This window comes from Pituophis catenifer, unplaced genomic scaffold (genome assembly GCF_029215685.1).
Source record: "Pituophis catenifer annectens isolate HBS135680 unplaced genomic scaffold, rPitCat1.0.hap2 SCAF_3, whole genome shotgun sequence".
Lineage (NCBI taxonomy): Eukaryota > Metazoa > Chordata > Lepidosauria > Squamata > Colubridae > Pituophis > Pituophis catenifer.
Window position 1 is genome coordinate 166413706 of NW_027256883.1, and position 24737 is coordinate 166438442.

Below are 24737 nucleotides of genomic sequence, written 5' to 3' on the forward strand. Positions count from 1 at the left end.
CCATGTCTTTCTCATCTTTTGAAGCGAGGGGAAAGGCAGCAGCTACGGTAGCGCTCCCGCCGTTGTTTTCCTTTTGTTCTTCGCAGTTCAGCGCAGCCGCTGCTTTTTTTTTTCCCCGAGCCCTCTAAGCAGCCTTTTAAAATCACCCTTGCTGCTTTCTTTTATATTTCCTCCACCCACAGGTGATGATGCAGACGCCGAATGGCTCCTCCTCCTTCCCCTTTACCCTCCCTCCCCCTCTTTCTCTCTTCCACTGGAAGAGCTAAGCTCCCCTTAGCCAGTCAGCCTGCCCTTATTTAATTTGGAGTGTGATTTTGCTATTTTTAGCTTCTGGATTCTCTCCAGTAAGATTTAGAGGAGGCTTTTTTTCCCTCTTACTTTTTTAATTCTGCAAATGATTTTGACCCAGCTTCCTTCCTCCTGGAACATTTTTTAAAAATTTTATATAAATAAGAGGGGGGCTGTCTGCTTATACGCTGTTTCTCTCTCTCTTTTTTTTTTTCCACTGCAAGTCTCCCTGCCTTCTGCTTCAGATCTGCAATTGCAACCATCAGCAACCAGAAGGGGGGATTATTTTCATTTCACCACAACACACAAGGAAAAACGTATACAGATTCGCGAATAAGAGTAATTGTAAGTTGGTGATTTCAAAAAAAAAAAAAAAGTTGCGTTAATCTTATTTTACATTTGCAGAATTTAGAACCGGATTTTGCAAAGTCATTTCAGTTTGCAAAAAAATGTATCTGTGCTCGTAATTTACAATAGGAAGCAAGTAAGGCATGCGGAATAAAATACTCTCCAGCCTTTTATTCTTAGCGTGCATGCAAGTAAGAAAAGAAGGGTTATATGTGCGGGAAGGGAGGTCTTAGCAGAGCTCATTGGATTGGGGAAGGCGGAATGGCCTTGTAATTTGTGGCTAAGTGGGTATGGTTTTTCTCAAACACTTCGCCTTTAATGTTAAATTCTAATGCACTTGATCCGGATTTTATTCAGGGTGGAAAACTGATGGATGTTTTTCTACAGATCACGGGTCCGATGGTTAGAATTCCTTTTCTTGTCTCTTTTTTTATTTTTTATTTTATTTTTTAACGCCGGAAGAGAGTAGGTAGCGGTTAGAACTGCTTTGCTTATTGCAACTTGCTCCTATCTACGAGACTCCCATAACATTGGAGCTCTGGCGGCTGGTGTTTCGGGTTTCTCTGCTTCCCCCCCCTTCTCGAGATCCTAGATCCTTACAAATACATGCACGCTGGGGCTGTGTTCATTTTCAAATCGCGCGACACTACTTTCGTCCACTTATTAATTTTTTCAGTGGGTTTCTTCCAATAGACATGCAGATCTGGAAAAAAAATTGTGTGTGTGTGTGTGTGTGCAAATAGCAGGTGCATTGAGCTTTCTAGAAACACCCCCTTCCGCTCTTTTAAAGGGGAAGATGCCAGAGCTTTCGTTTTCTTTTAAAGGAAATTGGTATAATCTGAGCTATAGCTTTTCAGATGTTGAAATGATTGGTAAATTTAACTAGATTTTCTGTTAGAGGAATTTACTTTATTCATTTCTTTGTAAAGCCTGTGTATCGTTTTTGGCTTACGTTTTTGAGCAACACTTGTGGCTGTTGTTGGGAGGGGGGGTCCCACACTACTGCCCAAAATATGTATATTTAGTTTCAGTGAGCTGCAGCTACTGATTTTGAATGTTTGTTTTTTCATTAAAGGCTCTGATTAGGCAGATTCAGATTCCAGTCTTGATGTAATGAATTGCTCAATTTGAAAATATTGGAGAACTTAAATCAAAAATATGTTCAGACATGAAAGTAATGCACCTAGCCAGCATATTATTAGTGCTTAGCTAACTGATGTTGGCAGAATTGGGGAAGTGTCTTGAAGAGGCACCTCAACCTAATTAAGGAGTGGTTGGAAGAGAGTGTGTGGGTGTTTCCTCTTTCTACTGATCAGGAGGGTTAGTTTTAGTGGAAAAGGAGAAGATGGAGTGTGTAACTTTCCCTATCAGTGTTCTCTTATATAAAGCTGGTTGCTAACTTTAAAAAAATGTCATTTACCATTTTTCCTCTTCACAAAGAGGATCATACTCTCCCTCCCCCACAAATCAAGGCCTTGTGGGACTGAACATTTGTGTCCTGAAGGACAGTTCTTCAAAAGTTTCCAGTTTTGTTAACCTTCCTGTGTGGCTCTCCAGCCTTCCTTATCACTTCCTTTTGTTATGTGCACTTCAAGTGGGGCTGGCTGTTTTTAATGGCCCATCTTCTGGGGCTTCAAAAGAATTCCCCTGGAATGCTCCATTAAGGGATCTCCCAAGCCAGCTCTATTTTCAAACAGGCTCTTCAAATTTGTGATTTGGTGTTTATGTGTTTTCCTCCAGCATATTGTAAGCAAACCCAACCCTTTGCCCAGAAGGTGCCCCAGCTCCTGGGAGGACACTGTGCTGCTTGGATTTAGACCAGCCATTTTGGATTGAGCAACCTGTTGTCTTTCAAAATTTAATTTGTTATTAATCAGATAGAAGCAAACAGTTGTGGCGCAAGCAGGGTGTGGGATGGGAACATGGAAGGAGAATTGGCAGATTTCTGAGGAGAAAAATAACCCCAGAGGATTGCTGTTTCTAAGGGTGATAGGTTGCGACTGCTGGCATTCAATTTCGTTTTGAGGAATGGGTGATCTCTTTGGCCCTAATAGCTGTCTAGAATAATATGTAGTGATGGAGGGAAGCTGCATAAGCATTTTCATTTTTTTCCATCCAGATAAATATATCCATGGATTCTCAGTCTTCCTGGCAGTCACTATTTTAGGATGTAGACACAGGATGATTTACATTTTCCTGCATTCATTTAAAACGAGATTAACGTTCATTGTTGTAGCATAGTGTTGGTTTTCTTGGTTTCTTCATGTTGGAATAAGACTTTCCAAAATCTGAATCAATTGTTTGTCAATTTGGACAGTACAGGGAATCCTTGACTTACAACAGTTCATTTAGTGACTATTTGAAGTTACAATGGCACTGAAAAAAGTGACATGGCCATTTTTCACAATTATGACCGTTGCAGCATCCCCATGGTCTCATGATTTACATTCAAATGCTTGACAACTGGTTCATATTTATGACACTGTGTCCCAAGATCATGTGATCACCGTTTGCGACCACCTGACAAGCAAAGTCAATGGGGAAACCAGATTCACTTAACAGCTGTATTACTAATTTAACAACTGCAATGATTCACTTAACAAATGTGGCAAGAAAAGTCATAAAATGTGGCAAAATTCACTTAACAAATTTTTCACTTAGCAACATAAATTTTGGGCTCAATTGTGGTCGTAAGTCGAGGGCTACCTATGCAAAGAAAGTGAGTGGGGATGATTCTTGCCCTTCACTGCTTTCTCCATCAGCAAATGCAAAAGGGCATTCAGTCATAGCAAGTACCTGCAAAGGATGTAAATTGCCTTTAAGTATAGCCTCATCAAATTTCATTCCAGAAATCCTGAAATTTGTGGAAGTATATATTATTTCCATAATAATATATTAATTTATACATTATTACCATAATGTTTATTTTGGCATTTTGTCACAAATCATTTACCATTATTTAACATAAATAATATAAATTTATGTATAATTTGTATAATTATGTATAAATCAGATGACGAACAGATCTAGCCTGTTCTACAAATCATGTTTAAAACAAGCCATAGCTTGATGCACTGTGTAGACAATCATTGAATTAGACAAATAAGCTAGCAAGCAGTTCATGGAAAATGGCAAATTCCTAAGAGAAATAGAAAACATTCTTGTAATAATGTTCTGTGTAAAATACAGAAGTTTGATTGGTTGTGTTTTCCATGTGATTCTAATGATAACTGTTAGAAGATACCCTTCCCAAATTGGGAATTGCTATTGTAAATCTAAGAATTATCTATTAGGTTTGCAACAATTCATGTTCATCCAGCTGACTTTCATTGATCAAAGTGCTGTGATAATAAGTTACATAGTCTTTCTCTGGTGTAAAAGTTTTAGTCCAATTTTAGATAATAACTTTATTGTCATTGTACGTGTATGTGTATATACAATGAAATTCACTTAACACCCAAAGACCAGGTCCAACACATATAACAATCCCCAAACACACTCTCCCCACCACAAATTCCCCACCCCTAAAACCACCCAAGCATCCACACAACAGACCAAGTAATGCTGTCCAACAGCTCACTGATGGTGGCCCTTTAGTTCATTGTTGAGTGCAATTATAGCTCTGGGAGTAAAAGCTATTCAATGTGGTTTGAATTTTAATTGTTCTGTATCTTCTGCCAGAAGGCAACAAGATTGTAAGCAGGATGGGAAGAGTCTCTAAGAATGTTATGCAACTTCATCAAACAGTGAAATTCAAAGATGTCGTCCAGGGCTGGTAGCTGGAACCTGATGATATTCTGGGCAGTTTTAATTATTCTCTCTAGAGCTTTTCTGTCCGCTGTCCGATGGATCACTGCCTAAATGAAATTTTTAGACATTAATTAGAGCTAGTTTGCTGTAGTGATTAAGGTGCTCATTTTGAAACCAGGAAACTCTGAGTTCTGGTCCAGTCTTAGCATGAAAGCCTATTGAGTGGCTTTGGGCCAATCACTGTCCCTCAGTCCAACCACCTCACAGGGCTGTTGTTATGAGGAAAATAGAAGGAAGAAGAAGGAGTATTATGTATATTTCCTGCCTTGAGTTACTTATAAAGTAATAAAGGCAGGATAGAAAAACTAATAAAATAAACCTTTATTTTTTTCAGCCAGAAATACTGATTTTAACAGACAATTGAGGAGGATCGAGTATGTGTATATCCAGATGTCTTGTTAAATACAAATTTACATCATCTGTTTCAAATGATGAAAATGTGTATTAATCACACAGACTACTTTGAATGCTAAAGACTTATCTGTTATTTGGAGTGCTGCAAATCTGGTATGTTGCAGTGAAAGTCTAATAAAACAGGACTCATTAAATCATGGGTTCACTATGATCTGACAGGTGCAATATGAATACTATTCTTGCTGCAAGTAGTTTTTATTCAATTTATTTGATTTGATAATTACTTACATATGTATCCTTGTTATTGTTTTGGAACCTGGTATAGTTCTGATATTATATGTAGTCCTCGACTTACAACCATTCGTTTAGTGACCATTTGAAGTTATAACCACTGGAAAAAAGTGACTTAAAATTGGTTTTTACATCTACAACTATTGCAGCATCCCCGTGGTCATGTGATCAGAATTTGTGCACTTGGCATCTAGCATATATTTATAACGGTTTCACTGTCCCAGGGTCATGTGATCACTATTTACAACTTTCCCAGCCAGCTTCCAATAAGCAAAGTCAATGGGAGAAGCCAGATTTGCTTAATGATGTGATTCACTTAACAATTGCAGCGATTCTCTTAACGACTATAGCAAAATGCTTATAAAATGGGGCATAACTTACTTAACAACTACCTTGCTTAGCAACAGACCACAAGGAGATTTTGGCTCCTTGTGGTCATAAACTGTATAAAGCATTAATCCCTAAAAGTAAAAGAGCTATAGGCCAAACTATTTCTGAGTTTGAATTGTATAAGTAGAGCTACAATGCATATACATTGCAATCTATAAAATTGCACTATAATTTTCTCAGAACAAGCATAATGTTCAATTCATGTCAATCTTCCTCAAGCTAGTGTCTTCTACAGATATTAGACTGCAATTTCTGTCACTCCTAGGCAAGCTGTCTGAAGTCACACATCTGGATGGCACCAGATGGGGAAGAAGCCTAGTTTATAATCATAACTCCAAAAAGAGGTTCACAACATAATAAAGCTATTACCTTTATCTTCTTGGGTGTTTTCACCAATGAATTGCTTTTGCATCCAGTTTATGAGATCTCACAATTCGTGTTATTTTAAATTATTTTCCTGTTTCCCTCTTCACATTTATTTTTCTGGGTGTTTGTGTGTATGTACACATTCCTATTTATTTATTTGTTTGTTTATTTATTTACAGAATTGATAAGGCTTCCCAACTCAAACAATAGGATTTTCTGATGTACAGTTTTTCCTTCTACGGTCTATTTTTGGTCTGATGAAAATTTGAATTAAAACTTGGATTGATAAAAACATTGTCTCAATGTGGATTTCACATTTTCTTAATAACTTGGTGAGGATGATTGCTTTTACATCTTCAATCACTGGAGAGCTTTCCAGTATTCAGAACTCAGTACCAGCTGAAGCAGTCGGTGTAAGGTTAAATGGACTCCGGGGGGATGGTAGAGGACAGGAAGACCTTGAGGAATGTTGTCCATGGAGTTGCTATGGGTCGGACATGACTTCACAACTAACAACAACAACAACAACAACAAAAACCAGCTCGATGGAATTCACAACCTTCTGCATTTTCCTCAGTCCAGGTTTCTAGAAGGGGATCAATAAGTTGATCCGGTATTGATTATATTGTTATATCCTGAGTGGTTATTGGTACATTAATATACTTTCTAGTTTGTGAGGTGAAAGCAGTCCATACAAGATAGTTTCTGGAATTGAGATCCTAGCTTGCCTGGAGTAGCATTTCTTCCTCTTTCTTTTCTCATGAAGGGTAAGCTGCAGCCAGGAATGCTACATGTGAGCGAGAATGGAAAAACTAGAGGTAAATTTGGGGAAATGTAACACGCTGAATAAAATACAATCTTAGTGGAATAAATTGTTCTGTTAGAATAGATGATATGAATGAGTGGGAATGAGATGAGAGAGTATAGGAAAAGTGATTAGGCCATTCAGAGATTCAAGAATAATTGAAAACAATGTTGTATACTCAGTATTTGTTTAGAAAGGGATCTGCTTTGAATTACAAAGGAATACAAATCTAAAAATATGACTAGCTTGATTGTTTATAAAAAATTGAGCAAAATATACAAAGCCCTGATCTTATGAATGTTGGGCGACCATTTCTTAATAATGTCAAAGATTCATGGGGGAAATAGATACAACAGAAAAAGAAGTGAAAGAGGCCACTGAAACAGAATGACTGCTGGGATGAAACTCAAGTGATGGTATGTTAGAAAGAATATTTGAGAGGTATATATGGATAAAAGTGATATGTCAAAGACTGGAGTTGAAATGTTCTTAGTGTCCAAGAAAACACTAATGAAATGGAAATAAATGCTGTGAGAATCTTAGACTGAGAAGACTGCAGTAATAGCTGGTATCACTAAAGAAACATTAAAATACGGATGTGGTTCACATGTGTGAAGCTAGCTCCTGTGCCTGATATCTGGAAGAATGCTGTAATATTCTCCCACAGAAAAAGAAAGATAGCAAATTGAATGCTAAAACTACAAGGAAGATTAGAAGTGGGCCTAGGAACAAGTTTGACAGAATTCTGATTCAAGGAAGAGGAGAATATAGTGCAGTTCCATGCTGGACAAAGGAGGAGGCAGCCCATCTTTATTCTTCAACATATTTATTTTATTTTATTTATTTTATTTATTTATTTTCAGATTTCTATACCGCCCTTCTCCTTCCGGACTCAGGGCGGTGAACAGCCAAATATAAAACTTTCATACACAAAAGTTAAAATAGATTTAAAATAATTAAATAAAAATTTGGCCCATAATTTAAAACATTATTATTGAAAAAGAAAAAGTATATATATAAAGTATAGTTTATTTGGAGAAAACCTATGATTAAGTAAATAAGTTTGAATTATGGGATATTTTGCAAGAGCGTGATGAAAGTTGGTTTGCCAAATGCAGTGAGCATTATACAGCTGAAGTAAAATATGTGTGAAAATAAATAAAATGCCCAATCAGCATTTCAGCATTAGGTAAGTGGTAAGGATGTCTCTTTATTATTTATTATGTTTGTGGTGATGTTAAAGATATGTTGATTGTGCATGTGAATTTGTATACGTTGTATGTATGTAGACAATGCCTTGTTGGCTGAGAAACTGATTTGTATCAAGTGCTAAATTGTACAGTGCAAATGCAATAAGGCGTTTTGATCTGAAAATTAATAATTTCCAAAATAAAAGTTGCTTTTTACAGAGAAAATCGGATGCATGGTTGTAAGTTATATGGCAAAAAAAAAAATAGAAAATTGATGTTGTAAATGATGTTAAAACATTTATTGAAAATGGGGCTATGGAGAAATTTTAAAACATGTAAATAGAAAGATAGGTTGCATTTGATCTATGGTGAAGAATGAACGTTTGCCAAAAGAAGCAAAAATGGCTGTGAATAACAGCCTGCTTTTTTGCCCATTTAGTTGTATGGAAGTGAGAGCTGTATATGTGAAGAGGAACATAACAATCACTTGAATGTAGTGGGAACAGGATACTTAAGTGTGTGGTTACATCAAAAAGAGATGGGGTCAAGAATGAATGAGTGATGGATGACTATTGAATTCAAAAGTGAGTGACCAATATGAAAAAAAAATACATTGGAAGTATTTTTCCATGGAGAAAGTAAATAAGGATTGAATTACAAAACAAATATACAAAGTAAAAACAAATGACTTGAGAGGAAGGGGAAGACCAAGAAAGTTATGGTTGGGTGGAGCTGATGAGGTCTGAAGAACAAAAAGCAATATATGAATCAGTGTAAGGGAGAGGCAGGGGTGGTTCTTCAAGGATAGGAAAGTATGTTGAGTATAGTGAATAGTGTTAGTGTAACATAATTTTAGCTATGCTTTTTTCTGTTTCATGTTAATTTAATTTCTTCAGTTTGCTTTTTCTTCTTTGGCCCAATTTTATTCTACCACAAAAGGGAATAATGTAATAGATATATATTTACGTGAAGATGTATTGATGGTTTTAGAGTGTGGTTTGTGATGGTAACTTTTTAATCTTAGGTGAGTAGATCTATTTATGTCACATATAAGGAATTTATTGGCTGCATGCATTTTTCTCAGCACCTCTTTTCAACTCCAAATTGAATGGGACCATTTTTTCACTTTTTTTCATTTTGATTGATATAAGGGGTGAAACACTTATTTTTCTTTTTTTGACCCCACTAAACCCTCAAATATGGGCTTGAAAATTCTGGCTCTGCACTTTCCAGTGGTATTACAACATTACTGAACATGCTTCATGTAGCCTCAGTGTAGCAGAAAGAGCAGGGTTGAAACCAAGATTGAAAAAGGTTGGCAACCTTTAACACTCACTGAAACCTATGGCATAGGGATCATAATTTCATAACAGTTCCTTAAAGACTACTACTCAGTCCTTAATAAGTTTATTCCAAAGTAAATCCACACTAAATTCAGTAAGTTCAACTCTACAGCAAGCATTTCTAAATATTATTTATAGGTGTCTGGCTCTTTTTAAAAAGGGTATGAGTCACTTCCAAAACTGAGTATGAGTCAAATTTTGTAAAAAAGACTAGTACTTCTCTGTGTTCAAAGTTCATAAATCTGTCTGGAGTATATATTTTTAAACAATGTTCCTAGAAATATCTACATCCTGCAGGCAGCTAATTCCAAGTCCAAAAAAATCTCCTTTGGTCATCTCATAGAAACTCTCATAATTTGTTTTCTTGGCTGAGTTTGTTTTATTAGAAAAAGTGAACCTTTCTCAACTCTTTGAATTTATAAGCTTTGAAGAAAAAATATTTAGATAATATTGTAGTCTAAAAAATGTGGACCTTTTAAACTCTATGCTTTTGCATTTAGGAATAAGGATAAAAACGAGCTTTTGCTACTGGCAATATTTGTAAATAATAAAGCTTTATCAAGTATTGTGAGTATCTTAAAAATGCCTAATCCTATGAACTGTATTCTTCAGATCTTTGCTTATGGGAAGCTTCAAGATGTCTGTTTCTAATTGTCAATGCCACAGACTAAACTTCTAATGGTGTACATAAAAGAAGGGGAAGGCACATTTTTGGATCTCTGGCCACATATGAAAATTAAGTGCAAATTGGGACAATGCTAAGAAAATGCCTGTCATGGGATGGGAAGGCCGTCATGTACAAAGGCAATCCATGTACATGGTGGGATTAGCTGGTCACCAAAACACCCATTGCCAGAAGGACAATTAGTGAAGTTGCTGCTCTCTAATCCCCATAATACACTGTCTACCGCTTCAGTTTATTTTTTTATAGCAGGTAAGACACACATCCACCCCTCTTTTTTATTTTTGTATAAATATATAATCTATATGGGCCCCCAAAATATTATTGTAATTGAAGTAAGTATAAGTAAGTATAATTTTATTTGTATACCGCCCTTCTCCCGAAGGACTCAGGGCAGTGTACAGCCTATTTAAAAACACAAGACAAACATCAATTAAAAATTATTAAATAAATTCGGCTCAATTTAAAACCCCAGAAATCTAAAATACCCCAATTTAAAATTATTATGTTGATAGCCCGGCCTGGCAGAACAACAGGGTCTTCAGTGCACAGCGAAATACCCGGAGGTTGGAGATCTTACGTATTTCCGGGGGCAGTTCATTCCACAGGGCTGGGGCTCCCTCAGAGAAGGCCCTCCCCCTGGGTGTCGCCAGCCAACATAACTTGGTCGATGGCACCCTGAGGAGACCCTCTCTGTGGGAGCGAACTGGCCGGTGGGAGGCTATTATTGGCAGAAGTCGGTCTCGAAAGTACCTGGGTCCTAAGCCATGGAGCGCTTTAAAGGTGGTGACCTGGTGAAGAGGAAGAGGTTTTTAGAACATATTTTTTCCTGTATTTTTATTTAAGGGTGTCTAAGCAAAGTTTAAAGGCAGGAAGATAGTCTGGGAGACACCAAGGAATGTGTTTGCAGTGGCATGGATGCAAACAAAATTCTAAACGCGAGGAGAAAAGTTTCTGACATCCAAAAGCATTAACACATTGATTTGTTGTTGTTGTTTTTAATATATTATATTAGACATTCAAATGGGGGAGAGAAAGAGAGAGGTTCATTCATTCTTTGAGACAGTTACATACTATTTTCAGTTTGGGGCTGACCTCAACCGCATCTTGAGCCTTGATAAATCTTCAGATTATCATATATAAACAGCTCTGGCTCTTTTTTGTCAAAATCCTTTGTGGGTTTTCTGATAAGATGCTGTCAGTTCCTGCCAATAATTAGGAGAAAGAATCTACAAGCCAGCATTTCAGTGAACCTCTCTGTGTTTAGAATGCACAGAAAAGTTGAGGACTTCTCTTTTCTATTCAGGGGCCAACAAAGAGAATGTATGGTTGGATGATATGCTGTGGTTGCCCAAAGGCATCTAATTTTAGGGAAATGGTTTGGTCAAACATGGTCAATGTGAATCTTAGAACTGGGGACAAGGTGGTGCCCTGCAATTCAAGCTGATACATTGGTATTTATTGTGGGGGAGTCGCTGTCTATTGACTCACCCTGGTCACAGGGGTCACCATGGAAACAGCTCAGCAGGTAGTCTATCCTTTTATGGCCTTGTTTCTGATAGATTCTGACAGTTGTCAAGTTGCAGACAAACAGATTCAAGAAGTAAGATATTGCTGTGTATGATTGGAAAAGTAGCTAAGGGCAGAACAATACAAAATTACATGAGGTGGCACATTGACATTCTCATTTTTATCTTAAAGCAGTAGTGCTATATGAATAAGATTTAACGTCCCTCCCATATGGCACTTCTCCGGAGACTCAGGGCAGCTTACAATGTGCTAAGCAATAGCCTTCATCCTTTTGTATATTTATACAAAGTCAGCTTATTGCCCCCACAACTGGGTCCTCAATTTACCTACCTTAGAAATGATGGAAGGCTGAGTCAACCTTGAGCCTGGCGAGATTTGAACCTGCAGTAATTGCAGGCAGCTGGTCTTAATAACAGGGTGCTTTAGACCACTGTACTACGAAGGCTCAGATATATAGACCTAAGCCCATTTGATGCCTTTAAATTGGGAATGATTGGCTTAGATTTAATTTAAATGGGATATCTTAGTCAGCGTAATGCACTTTTCCTGTCGATTGCCCTTAGTAACTTTTGTAAAATTCTATTTAGATTTTGTCTTGCAGAAGACCTTACAGTTTCTAAAATATATTTACTACATTGGTTTTGGCTTTAAATAACTTTGACCTATGTTTTCTGTTTTTCAAATTCTTTGTGGAATAGCTATCTTCCTAAATTCTTATTCTTGCACAATTTAGATCTTTGGATTGGACATATAAGACTGGGCTGGCTGACCCTCTCCTTTATGCTTCCATCCCCAATGCCTTTTTTTCAGAAATCTATTACAATTTTTTTCTGTATTATGTGAGGAAAACATCTTCCTTATTGCTTACCATCAATATACAGTTGGTTATGAGTATATAAGGAACAAAATGCTAGAATATTAATTTCTCTTCATTGCAATTTTGTCATTGGAAGTGCTATGATAGTTATAAGGCTTAGACTCAAAATTATCTTCAGAGATAATACAAGGGCTTAAAATACAAGGGCTTACTAAACAAACAAACAAACAAAATGCCTGTGAGCACAGCCCGCTTTTCCATAGCAAAGAATGCTTTTTGTTCTGAGGCTTTATTTAAAATGAACCGTATTCTTTTTCCATTCAGAATAACCTAAGGTTATTCTTCTATCGTTCAATGATAAATTAATGAATTCATGGAATAAAACTAATAACTAATTGCATATTTAATGGGGTATCAATTGTAAAAGAAATTATTCTAATTATTCTAATCTGTTGGTACCACAATAAATGTGAAGTGAGTCTGATTAACTTCTAAGAAGCACTGATATTCTTAGTCCAGTAAAACACGTAGCCTTTAATAAAAATCGGAAATGTTCTAGTTTCAGGCTTGGCAGGATGACAGAGTAGTGCAGCCAACTCTTCCAATAATGGTAATTCATGATATTCGTGTTAGCCTGTATGTTGTACTGCAGTGAAGCAGACAAACAGACACACACACACACATACACACACACACACACACACACGCAAATTTAAAACGGGGCCCTTTGGATGCCTTTGGAGTGTGCTGATCTGAATAGATCCATTTTTCAAAGCACTCAGCTTTCCCTACTGAGGCAAATAGAGGGCATTTCCTCTTTGCTTGGTTAAGAGCACCTCTTGAAAGTGTAGACTGGGCTTTTCTTTTGCTTTCTGGGCAAGGAGAGGACAGAGCCTTAAACACACTTTGCATTGTTCATACCCTTTCATAAGGTTTGATATTCTAATAGGATAAAATCTACTTTTAAATCTACATATGTTGCCATTTGAGAGAAAAGAATTAACACAATCATTTTATATCTGTCCTTTTAAAAGAGAGAAGATGAGTGAATCCAGTGCAAAATCAAGTCAGCCCCTGTCTGCTAAACAAGACAAGGATGTTTCAGAGAAGAGAGGACGAGGTCGGCCCAGGAAGCAGCCCCAGGTTTGTACAGTGTTCAGCTTCCCTCGTGTTATATTAGGGGAAGCTTTTGCAAGATGTACTATGAATCTTGCCTCTGACTGGTTATTGTTTAAAGCAACTGAGTCATAGCAAAAGGGAAATACAAAGCAGTATTACTATGGTGCAACCAAAGCTATTGATGATACATAACGAAAGTTAAACATTAGTAGGTCATTTACTTTGCATACTTAATGAAAGCAATTCCTCTGGGAATCAGGACATCTTGCTTTATGACGCTAGCAGTAATTGTGACAGTCTAACTCCTTTGTTTCTGGAACAAACACAGTTCTGTAGAGGAGTACTGAAGCAAATTCTGAATCTCTGCCCATTTTCATAATTCACAAGTATCAAAATATTTTCCTTCCTAAACTATCTAGAAAGTACTTCAGTAGCATCCAAAAAAGTTCAGTGAATGCAGTAGCCTGGTATACTAGGAGCAATATTGCCTTAGAGTGGCTTATTTTGATCCCAGAAAGAATGCAGTTTCCCTCTAGAGATTATTTCAGCTAAAAGTGTTGTAAATTTGGGAACTCTGTAGAATTGTCTGCAACTCTGCAATATTGTCATTTGTAATATGATCAGAGCTTCAATTAAGTCCTATTAATAAGTACCATATTTTCCAGTGTATAAGATGACTTTTTAACACATGAAAATCTTCTCAAAAGTCGGGGGTTGTTTTATACGCCGAGTGTCGTTCTCCTGTAACCAGGCAGACCAGCCCGAAAGGCTCTGACGAGCCTTAAATGGCTCTGGCGATCCAAGCTCTGATGATCCCAGCTTTGCCTGCTAATCAGGCAACTCAGCTGGGATCGCCAGAGCCATGTAAAAGGAAAAAACTTTTTTTCTTTTACATGGCTCTGGCGATCCAAACTCTGACGATCCCAGCTGAGTTGCCTGCTAATCAGGCAATGCAGCTGGGATTGCCAGAGCCATGTAAAAGGAAAAAAGTTTTCCCCCTCCAGCTTGCTTCCTTAGCTGCTAGTCGCAACGCTTGCTTTGCTTCGCTTGCCTGAATCCATTCCATCAGCAAGCCACTCCCTGCCTGCAATCAAGCAGGCAGGGAGTTGTGGACTTCAACTCCCAGAATTCCTCAGCCAGCAAAACAAAGCTTAAAGTTGCCAAGGTTGGAGACCCCTGTTCTATTGGGTAAGTTTTTTTCCCCTTTGGGATCTTTAAAAAAAATAGTTAATTGGGGTTTTTTTTAGTTGTTCTTTTTTAGACCTAGCCATTTAAAGTTTAGGAAGTTTTAAATTTAGCTTTCATATAAAAATAAAATAAAATAATATTTGTGCAGCTTTCTGAGATTTAGTGTGTTTCTGTAGTGTTTCATTCTAACTACACAAACAAAAAATCTCACAAAGCTGTATGTGGAATTTTGTGTGTAAAGTGTGAAAGTTGGGTTTTTTCGGCTTTTTGTGGCTGTGTGAGGTTCCTGCTTGTTGCAGGGGCCATTTTGGGTCTAGCACAGCTGCTTTTACATTGTGGGTGAGCCAGTTGTGTGTGTGTAAAGTGTGAAAGTTGTTTTTTGGGGCTTTTTGTGGCTATGTGAGGTTCCTGCTTGTTGCAGGGGCCATTTTGGGTCTAGCATAGCTGCTTTTACATTGTGGGTGAGCCAGTTGATGTTTTTTAATTTTTATTTGGTGTGCGTTGGAAGAGAGGTAGTCTTATACGGCGAGTATAGCCCAAACCCTATATTTTAACAGGAAAAGTCGGGGGTCGTCTTATACGCCCAGTCGTGTTATACGCCAGAAAATACAGTAGAGGTTCTAAAGCAGTTAATATAGCAATTAATACAGTATATTGTGTCATTGAACACACTGAGCAAACATTATTGGGTTTCTAAAGAGTTTACATATTTTGTCTCACTACTATTGATCTTCAAAGGACTTGAATCACATTATCCTTTATAATATGATCCAACAGAAGATTTTGATAGGGAATCACTTTACAATTACTGGAACTTCACTCTCTATCCTGATCTCTTTGCTCTGAGTTTCCTCTTGAGTTTTCCTTTACAGTGAAAACTCATTTCAATTAACTAATTATGAGAAGAACATATCTGTTTTTGAAGGAAGTACATTCAGTTGGAAAGTAGGGTATCATGGACATTTATGTTATTTACATTTTGTCATTACGCAGATGTCATCATTTACATCACTTATGTAATGACATAATTTTTAAAAAACATAAATCCATTGCATTGTGGTTTATAGCAGTAGCACTTAGACTTAGGTTTAAGAAAATGAGGCTTCTCTGCCTTACAGTAGTTCTATTGTCCATATGTTTAATGTCTATAAGCAACTAAGAAACCATATTCCATACAGCCTGTTCTACAAATGTGTTGGCCATGATCCTTTCTTATACTTCAAAGTATATTTGTCTTTAGTGATATAGGCTCACTAAATAAGAGAGAAAATGCAGCTGTGCATTTGCAGTAACATTCTCACTATAGTACATTTGAAAAACTGGTTTTCAGTAGGTTTTCCAATAGTACACTATTAATAGTTGAGTCAGTTAACACTTCTTTCCATGTGTATAACTTAAAAGCATATAATCTGGGTAAATATAGGCCTGGATTCTAGACATAACTATTTAACCAAGATACTGAAGTATAATTTTGATTTTGGATGACAGCTTCATGGTATATTTTCTATTTTACCAGAAGCAAATATATGTGCCATTATTTTTCATCCTTTCTATCTAAACTGGAATGATCTTTGAACCACATGTCCACCTCCCAATGTTATGGAGCAGGGGTGTCAAAATGGTGGCCTGTGGGCCGACTGCATCACACACAGGCCACACCCAAACCAGCTCCACAAAGGGAAAAATAGTTTTGATACATCATGTAATGGTAATGTGACACCGCGAGTTTGACACCCATGTTATGAAGCATCACATGAGGCTCTCTAGTGACAGTAATGTCATTGAACAAGACTAGCTAATTTGAAGGAGCTCTTTCTAGCATTTTAGGGACTTAAGGGTAAAACTAAAACTGGGAAGCCTTTCTTGCAAACTGTTTTCATTCCCATCCTTAAACCCACCAACCCAAATAAAAATGGTTCAAACTTGAACAAGCAAAATTTGGTAATTTTTCTGCTGGTTTTTGTTACATTTGGTCAAAATGCCAAGGGACTGCAAATGGGAGGCTGGGCTGTGGATTTATAGTCACTGATCAAAGTCTTGGGAACCCTGATCCTTTCTACGTGTATAAAATTACTCTTACTTCTACATGAAAGAGATCAAGATCAGACCAATCTAGGGTTTTTTGCTGATGTGAAGTATCAACTGACATCACCTCCTCTTCCATCTACCTGAAGTAGTACAGTGTGATAATCTTTTTGGAGAAAGGCTAATGGTGTTAGATCATTGGCTTCTACATACTACTAAAATGTTTGTGTCTGTAATTTAACTGGTTGAAACGGTGCATTATAGGGTAAAATTTCAGTCAAGAGTCAAGTTGACTAATTTGCAAAATGCTGGGACCCATTTCTCCTGAGGCAATGAAATTTGGGGAAGTTGTGGGTTCTTCAATACTGCTGCTTCAGTGTTGTCACAGTCACGGTTATGTGATCCTCATTTTCAACAAGTCTATAGGAGCACACCACGCTCCCTTGTTCCATCCTCCACCCAGCCTGGTGGAGAAGGGAAAGGAAAGGAAAGAAAAGAAAAGGAAAAGAAAGGGTGGAGAGAAGGAGAAAAGGAAGTGAAGAAGGAAGGAGGAAGGGAGGGAAGATAAAAGGAACAGGAAGAAAAGGAAGAAGAAGGGAGATAGGAACAGAAAGAAAGATAAGAGGAGGGAGAGGAAAAAGAAGGAGGGAAGAAAGGAAAAGGAACCAGCAGGAAGGGAGGAAGAGAAGAGAAGAAAAGAAATGAATGGGGGAGGAAAAGAAAGAAGGAGGGAGAAAAAGAAGCAAGGTAAGAGGAAGGAACAGAAGGAAAGGAATAGGAAAGCGGGAGGGAGAGAGTAATGAAAGAATAGGGAGTAAGGAAGATTGTCAAGGTTCACTGGCAGCTTCCCATAAAGAAACCCAGTGGCGAAGCCAGCAGCAAGCCAGAAGTCGCTCCCACTCCCACTTTTTTGCCCACCTGTCATCATTCTGTTTCTGTGTTTGAGTAAGGAAATATCTATGAAATGATGATCTAATGGGTCATGGGGTCGTCTAGTTTACAGCTGTAAGTGGAATGTTACAGGAAATGTGAAACACTAGCTACAGTATATAACACTTGAACAGTGTCCATTATATGATAAAATGCGTATAAGGAAAATATGTATATTGTACTACTAAACATATGTCATGGTGTTACATCTTTGAAACTTGTATTTTAATCACTATAGTCTGTTTTATGAACCTCTATCAGAAATTAATGTGTCTGCATATCAAATTTTTAAATTGGCTGTATTGGTGGTATTCTTTTATTTCTTTCATTGTAGCTTCTGGGTACAGAGCAAAATGCCCTGAGAGAATGTGCAAGCATTAACTACATTTATTTCTCTGTCATTCATTGTAATACTCTTTGTTTATAGCAAGAACCCAGTGAGGCACCAGTACCCAAGAGACCACGTGGTAGACCAAAGGGGAGCAAAAACAAGGCCACTTCAAAGGGAAGGGTAGGTATTCTGGCTGCTGGATAATGAATTGGAAATCCTAGTCAATCACGTAAACTCTTTCCTGTTGTTTTTATGCACATGTACCAATTGACAGTGATTGTTAAGACTGATCTGGAGAATTGCTTCAACAGAAATAGCCATCCATGGAAGAATATCTGCAGTAAAGAACTGTAATAGCATGGGGGCTGCAGCCAGGTCAACGGTTGGTTAAGAGACAGCTTAGTCTCACAACAAAAATGTAGGTGTAGCAAACTTCTCAGAAGTGATCCTTCCTAGTTCTTTAGGCTGTGAAGCAGGGGTGAAATGCTCCCGGTTCAGACCAGCTCACCCGATCTGGTAGCGATGGCGGCGGGTGGTTCGGAGAACCGGTAGCAAAAATCCCTGCGCCCTCCACCCCTCCCCACCACCACCACCACCACCATGCCCAGCTGAGCCGCACGATCATTTTTTTTTTACTTTTAAAAGCATTTTTTCTACAACTTCTTCCCCCGAAAAAATGCTTTTAAAAGTAAAAAAAAAAGCCTCTGATGATCGCACGGCTCAGCTGGGATCGTCAGAGGCTTTTCAAAGCATTTTTTTCTGCAACCTCTTCCGGGGAAGAGATGGTTTAAAAAATGCTTTAAAAAGGCTGTGACGATCCCAGCTGTGTTGCCTGATCGGCAGAGCCTTTTCAAAGCATTTTTTTACATTTGCCGAAAAATGTAAACTTTGAAAAGTTTAAAAAAAAAAAAGTTGGCCACACCCACTCAGTCACATTGCCCACCAGCACCAAGCCATGCCCACAGAACCTGTAGTAACAAATTTTACATTTCACCCCTGCTGTGAAGGCAATGGGGGGATGTACTTTCAGACTAGCAAGATTGAAATCAGTCTTGCAAAGTAATCCAAACAGGAATAAAAGAATTGGAAGAGACCTTGGAGGTCTTCTAGTCCAACCCCTGGTTCAAATTGAAAACCCTATAGCATGTCAGACAAATGGTTGTCCAATCTCTTCTTTAAAACCTCCAGTGTTGAAGCACATCCAAAAATATTTGGTCTTCCATTTGTAAGTTACATCAACAGAATCTTGCAAGTATGAAAGTACATTCTCCCCTGTCACTTTTACAGCCCAAAAATCTAGGGAGAATCGCTTCTGAGAATTTTGCTATACTCAAATGTTCTTCTGCTGGCTAAGATGCCTTTATCCAACTGCAGCTTTTTCCTCTGTCCCAAGGTCATTTCTACATATCATTATAAGAGATGAGTTTTGACTCTATAAAGTTATACCTTTTCTCTTATTTGTTTCTCAAATGGACTATTGTATCTTCCGTTTTGTTTTGTTTTTCTTTTAAATATAACATTTTCCAATTCTTTATCTGTTTATGCATATCAGTTTGATATTTTTGAAGGTTCTAGGATAAAACTGGATAGCACAAGAAGAATATAAGAATTCTAGGTCTGGTTTTTCCATCTGGTAATAAAATAGGACCTATGGGTCCTATTCTCCTAATATTGTCTAGTCTAGTCTCCTAGTATTTGGAAAATTTTTGAAAGGTAGAATTTGTAAATATGGATGGGAAGGAGCACCCTCCTATTGATATTGAATTCTGCCTTATATATGTTTTCCTCATCAATTTTACTAGTATCCTGTGAAATATTCAGAAGACAGATACACGATTTTCTGAAATAAGATCTGCTTTAAACCTATATGAATACATATGTTAAGAAACAACAGTATTGAGGATCTCCAAATTTCCTCACCGCTCTTATTAACTGTTAACTGAGAATGAGCCAATAGCATGAGAAATCTGCGAAAAAAGCAGTTGTCTCAATGCTACATCAATCTGGTATTCCTCACTTAACAACAATAGTTGAGGCCAGAATTTGGTTGTTGAGCAAAGCGGTTATTAAGCAAGATGCCCACATGACTACTTTGAACAACAATTGCATTACTGTTGGTGGCCATCAAGCAAGGCCCCTGAGTCATGGAGCAGACAGGAAAAAAGAGTTGCCTGCTGAAGTTTGAACAGTCACTGAACAAATGATTATTGAATGAGGACCTCCTGAATAACCATCAAAGATGCAGTGCTAGGCCTATAGAGAGACCTAATCCGCTCTCATCCATGGAAGTTTACTGAATGACTTGTCATGCATTCTCAGTCCATCATATCTCACAGGATTGTTATTGGGAGAAAAATAAGAAGCAGCATTATGTGTGTCCTTTGAGCTCCTGGAGGAAAAGCAAAATATAAATCTACAGCTGTCACTGTTTAAAAAAAAAATTGGGTAGGCTTATTAAATGTTGAACTAGAAGATAATAGAAAAAGTGATTTTTAGATTACAAGGAAGCAAATTTAATGCAGACATCACAAAAAGTTTCTTAATGGTAAGAACACAAACAGAGGGATGCCGTAGTAGTGGATTCCTGCATTAAGCAAGGGCTTCACTAAGTGATCTTTATAATCTGTATAACACGTTTTATGATTGTATGAATATTGAAAAACTATTTCAAAAGAAAAGCTATGCTTGTAAATATGCATATGTTTATTTATTTGCTTATGGGGAAAGAAGAACAAATAATGGATGTCTATTGACATCCAAATCTAGGATTTTGAGTAAAAGATACTTGAATTAGCTGGACAGCTGGTGACATTTGCTTGTGAGTGTATGTGTGTGTGCAAGTCTGTCTCCGAGCAGCTGGAGTTTGTAAATCTGTAAAGAATAGAAAGGGATATGTTCCTCTCACTCACACAGAAGGAAGATTATAGTTCACTGGATTGGGTAGCTTCTCTCTCTCCCTTCCCTCTGAATATGGAGGCCTCTTAGCTTCCTCTGTTCTTAGCTGCCAGTCCTTAATGGCACATTGACTGTGCCATTCACATGCTGGTGAGGAATGAAGGCTTGATGTATCTATCAGGTGCTGTATGGCTGAAACTGAATGAAGGTTGGGAATAAAGCAAGGAAATGAATAAATGATCCCAGAGCTGATGACTTGGCAGCTGTTTACATATGCAGTATGTAATCAGAAATACTAGGCCCGAGCCATATAGGGCATGGTCTTTCTTCACCCGCTCTCTCTCCAAGTCTTTCAACTAGATACCAAAAAGAATCTTCATTGTTCCAGATGCTTTGGAGCAACAGATGCTTGATCCTGATTTGGCAGCCAAGCTGCCAAGGTTATTTCAGTGGACACCTTAGTTTAGCCCAAGCCTCTCGCCATCTGTTCAAATTATAAAATGTAGTAAGAAAAGAACATGTACCAAGTTCTGGAGACATTTGCTTCTGTTTGTTATGCATCTGGCTCCCTGCAGCTATTGTGTTTTATTTTTCAAGAGTAAGAACAAGACCTTATTAAAAAGGTGCTTCCAGTTCCTACCAATAAATGAATTACAAATGTTCTGTTCTTAGTTCTGAAGTGACCATACAGAGCCTATTCTGTGATTTGGAGAAAACATTAGATATAATCACATACAACAACAGTGTACAACAACTCAGCATCATGTGGGAATATTTTTTAGCCTTTGTTAATGGGCAACCTCCTCCTAGCAGTCAGCTCTTTAACACTTGCTGTTACTATACAGACCAAGTATGATCCTGGGGCCTTTTGAATCCAAAATAGCCATTACAGAGGTTAAGGCAAATTTACACTAACCATGCTCTGCAGTAAATACAGGTTATTGTGATGACCAAGCTTTTGCTCTTGGTCTGACAGTTTCTCCTATAGCTGCCTCTGTATAGTTAAATGGGATTGCAACGAGGTGCCATGGAAATAATGGATCTACTTCCCAAAGCACTTTTCTACTTCAGTATCCAAGTGATCCTGCTAGTTCCTCATCTGGTGTTGGAAACTGTTTCAGACGAGATGTTTGGCATGTGAGATAATTTGACACTTGAATAACTTTCTGCTTTGAACTACACATCCAGAGTTTGCCTTACTGCAATTAAAGCAGAAAAATGGGACTGGGTTGTATACAGGGTAAGAATGTTTTGGGATGCTGTAACTAAAAGCAAAGACGTGGCAGATTACTAACTATCTAAAAGGCCAGTCAGATGATGGTAAGAGGGCAGATGTTGGTCCTCTTCCTGACCCCTGCCTAGCATATAAAAATGCTAGGGAAGAATTTTAGTACCGTGTTTCCCCGAAAATAAGACCCTGTCTTATATTTTTTTGAACCCTGAAATAAGCTTTTTTTTTTTTTTTTAATTTGATTTATATGCCGCCCTTCTCCGGAGACTCAGGGCGGCTTACAATGCGTTAAGCAATAGCCTTCATACTTTTGTATATTTATACAAAGTCAGCTTATTGCCCCCACAAACTGGGTCCTCATTTAACCTACCTTAGAAAGGATGGAAGGCTGAGTCAACCTTGAGCCTGGTAAGATTCAAACCTGCAGTAATTGCAGGCAGCTGTGTTAATAACAGGGTGCATTAAACCACTGTACTACCAAGGCTCATAATACTAATAAGGCTTGGCCTTATTGCCATGTGCTCAAAAGCCTGATTGGGCTTATTATCAGGGGATGTCTTATTTTGGGGGAAACAGGGTAGGAAAAAGATTTGTAGAAGGTTTCATGAACACTCTGTATTTGTATTTGGTTTGAAACCTCTTGAAAATACACGACTCATATCCTGCATACTCTGAGTCATGGTACTAGAACCCAGATGGCTCCTGTTGAATGTGGCAGTGATGGTGAAGAATAACAAGGGAGGGATTAGTGGCTCTGATGCCAAAAGACAAGACCAAGGCCAACTGAAAAAGGTTTTTGCCAACCCAAGTATTCAAGTGTATGAGTCACATCCTCAGATTATAAGGTTAATTTAGAATTTAGAATTTTTGAGATCATCTTGGGTATTTGGGTACCCACATTTCAGGTTTTGTTTATTTAGTTTAGCAGCTGTAGAAATTAAATTATTATGTGTGTTCAGATGAAGAAAAAACATTTCACATCATAGTTAGGAACTATCTTGAGCAACACTATTCTGTTTCACTTTCATTATTGGCTGCTTTGTGTTAATGGCAAGTTGTTTCTAATATAATTAAAAGCAGAAATATTTTAAGGATTGTTTTCCAGTTTATTTGTAGCATTAGAGTGCCTTTACATAAGTAACTTTGATTTCATACATTGAATATGTTTTTTGTAATGTGCATCCAGATAATCAAGAATAACATACAGGAATGCTGATATTTTCATAACATCTATTAAGTCATTCTTTGTTCATTATAAATTGTAGTTTACTAGCTAATACAGTAAAATATGTTTGATGTTGAATTAGGCGGTAGTTCTTGAGGTTTGCTAGTGTAATTTCCAAAGTTGAACATCTCACTTTGTAAGGGGAAAAACCCAAAATGGAGTGCCTGAACTCAAGCAGAAATACAGATTGCTTGCTTTGATCTACTATAGCCTTCCCCAACCAGGTATCTTCCAGATATATGTTATCTATTTATTTATTTAAAGTCTTATATTGCTTAATAGCCGAAGCTCTAGTATTTATATAGTATAGTACCATATATAAAATTGTACCAAATGGTCACCGGTTCTATAACTTTGTCCTGGTATTCTCACACACCCAAATTGTGGTAATGGAGTTCATCCTACACATCTGGAAGATGCTAAGTTGAGACAGTCTATTTTAAAATGAATGGTTTCCTTTAAAATGTATTATTTTAAAAGAAACGTTGACTGCTACTGGTATTGGTTTTCAGGGACTCCTGAACAAAAGTACTCCAATATCACAACAACCATTTATTTAATAAAGGAATACAAACCAGTCTTAAAACCAATCTGAGTTTCTTGTGGATGGCAATAGCTTGTAATTTTGGTCTTCATTTAAAGATCATCTTTATGCCTTCCTTCTCCAGAAAGCTGCTGTAACAACACCTGGAAGGAAGCCTCGAGGTCGACCGAAAAAAACAGTAAGTTGATTTTGAAAAGAGGTATCTATATAAAGGGGGGAGGAAGAGGTTATTTTAGTCTCTTATCCTCTTGAATCTCAATCTGTTTGCAACCAGTGGGTTACACTGAATGGGGGAAATTATTGGATTAAGAGAGATGAATATGGTGAATGTAATTAATTTTGTCATATTCAGGTTTATGTATTGTTTATAAAGCTGTTGTTCACAAATCTGGAATTTTGCTAATGGAATTTTCTGACCCAAGCCTTTTATAAACTGTGTCTTAGCTTTTCCACTAGTAAAATGTAATATAACCATAGATTTTTTTTCACCATTACTAGGCAGAAAAGATGTAACACTTTTTGGCCTACTCTGGTAGGGCTTGCACCTGGTGATAGAAATGGTGCATGTAGGAATAGGGACCAGGTCTGAAGAACAAATCGGTGGTATCATTCCCTAACACCAACTTTTAGTACCAACATCTCAGAATATGAGTTGACAGTGTTTTTGACTCTTCTCCAATAGCCACTTTACCAAGATGTTCAACAGGAGGCAGGTTTACCATGTCAGGTAAAAAATGCTATGATATAAAGACAGATAAGAGGTCTGAAACATTTTGTTGGTTTTATTCTAATTTTTGAATCTTTTTATAATAGTATCCATTGAGATGCAATTCTCTTATGGATCTGATGAGTTTTTGAAACTGTCTTCTGGAAATGATTGATTCAGCATAAAGAAACTTAATGCTTCTTTATTGGAAATTTCAAGAGTATGTTGCTTATCAAAGCTAAATCTGATTGCTTAGATTTTCTGAGGTTTATTTTTTTTATTCTATCTTTTCAACATTTTATACATGTTGTGTTTCAGTTTATAATTAT

The 24737-nt window shown here is 37.5% G+C and overlaps 1 protein-coding gene across 1 annotated transcript in view; it reads left to right on the plus strand.

Annotated features, from left to right (window-relative positions):
• The first annotated feature begins 254 nt into the window (after window positions 1-254).
• The window catches only part of HMGA1 (high mobility group AT-hook 1), a 30347-nt gene continuing 5864 nt past the window's right edge, over window positions 255-24737 (plus strand). The window contains exons 1-4 of the mRNA XM_070939708.1: window positions 255-633; window positions 13249-13357; window positions 17904-17987; window positions 23827-23880. Coding sequence (XP_070795809.1) covers window positions 13256-13357; window positions 17904-17987; window positions 23827-23880 — 240 coding nt within the window. The 5' untranslated portion in view covers window positions 255-633; window positions 13249-13255. The remainder of the gene's footprint in view (window positions 634-13248; window positions 13358-17903; window positions 17988-23826; window positions 23881-24737) is intronic.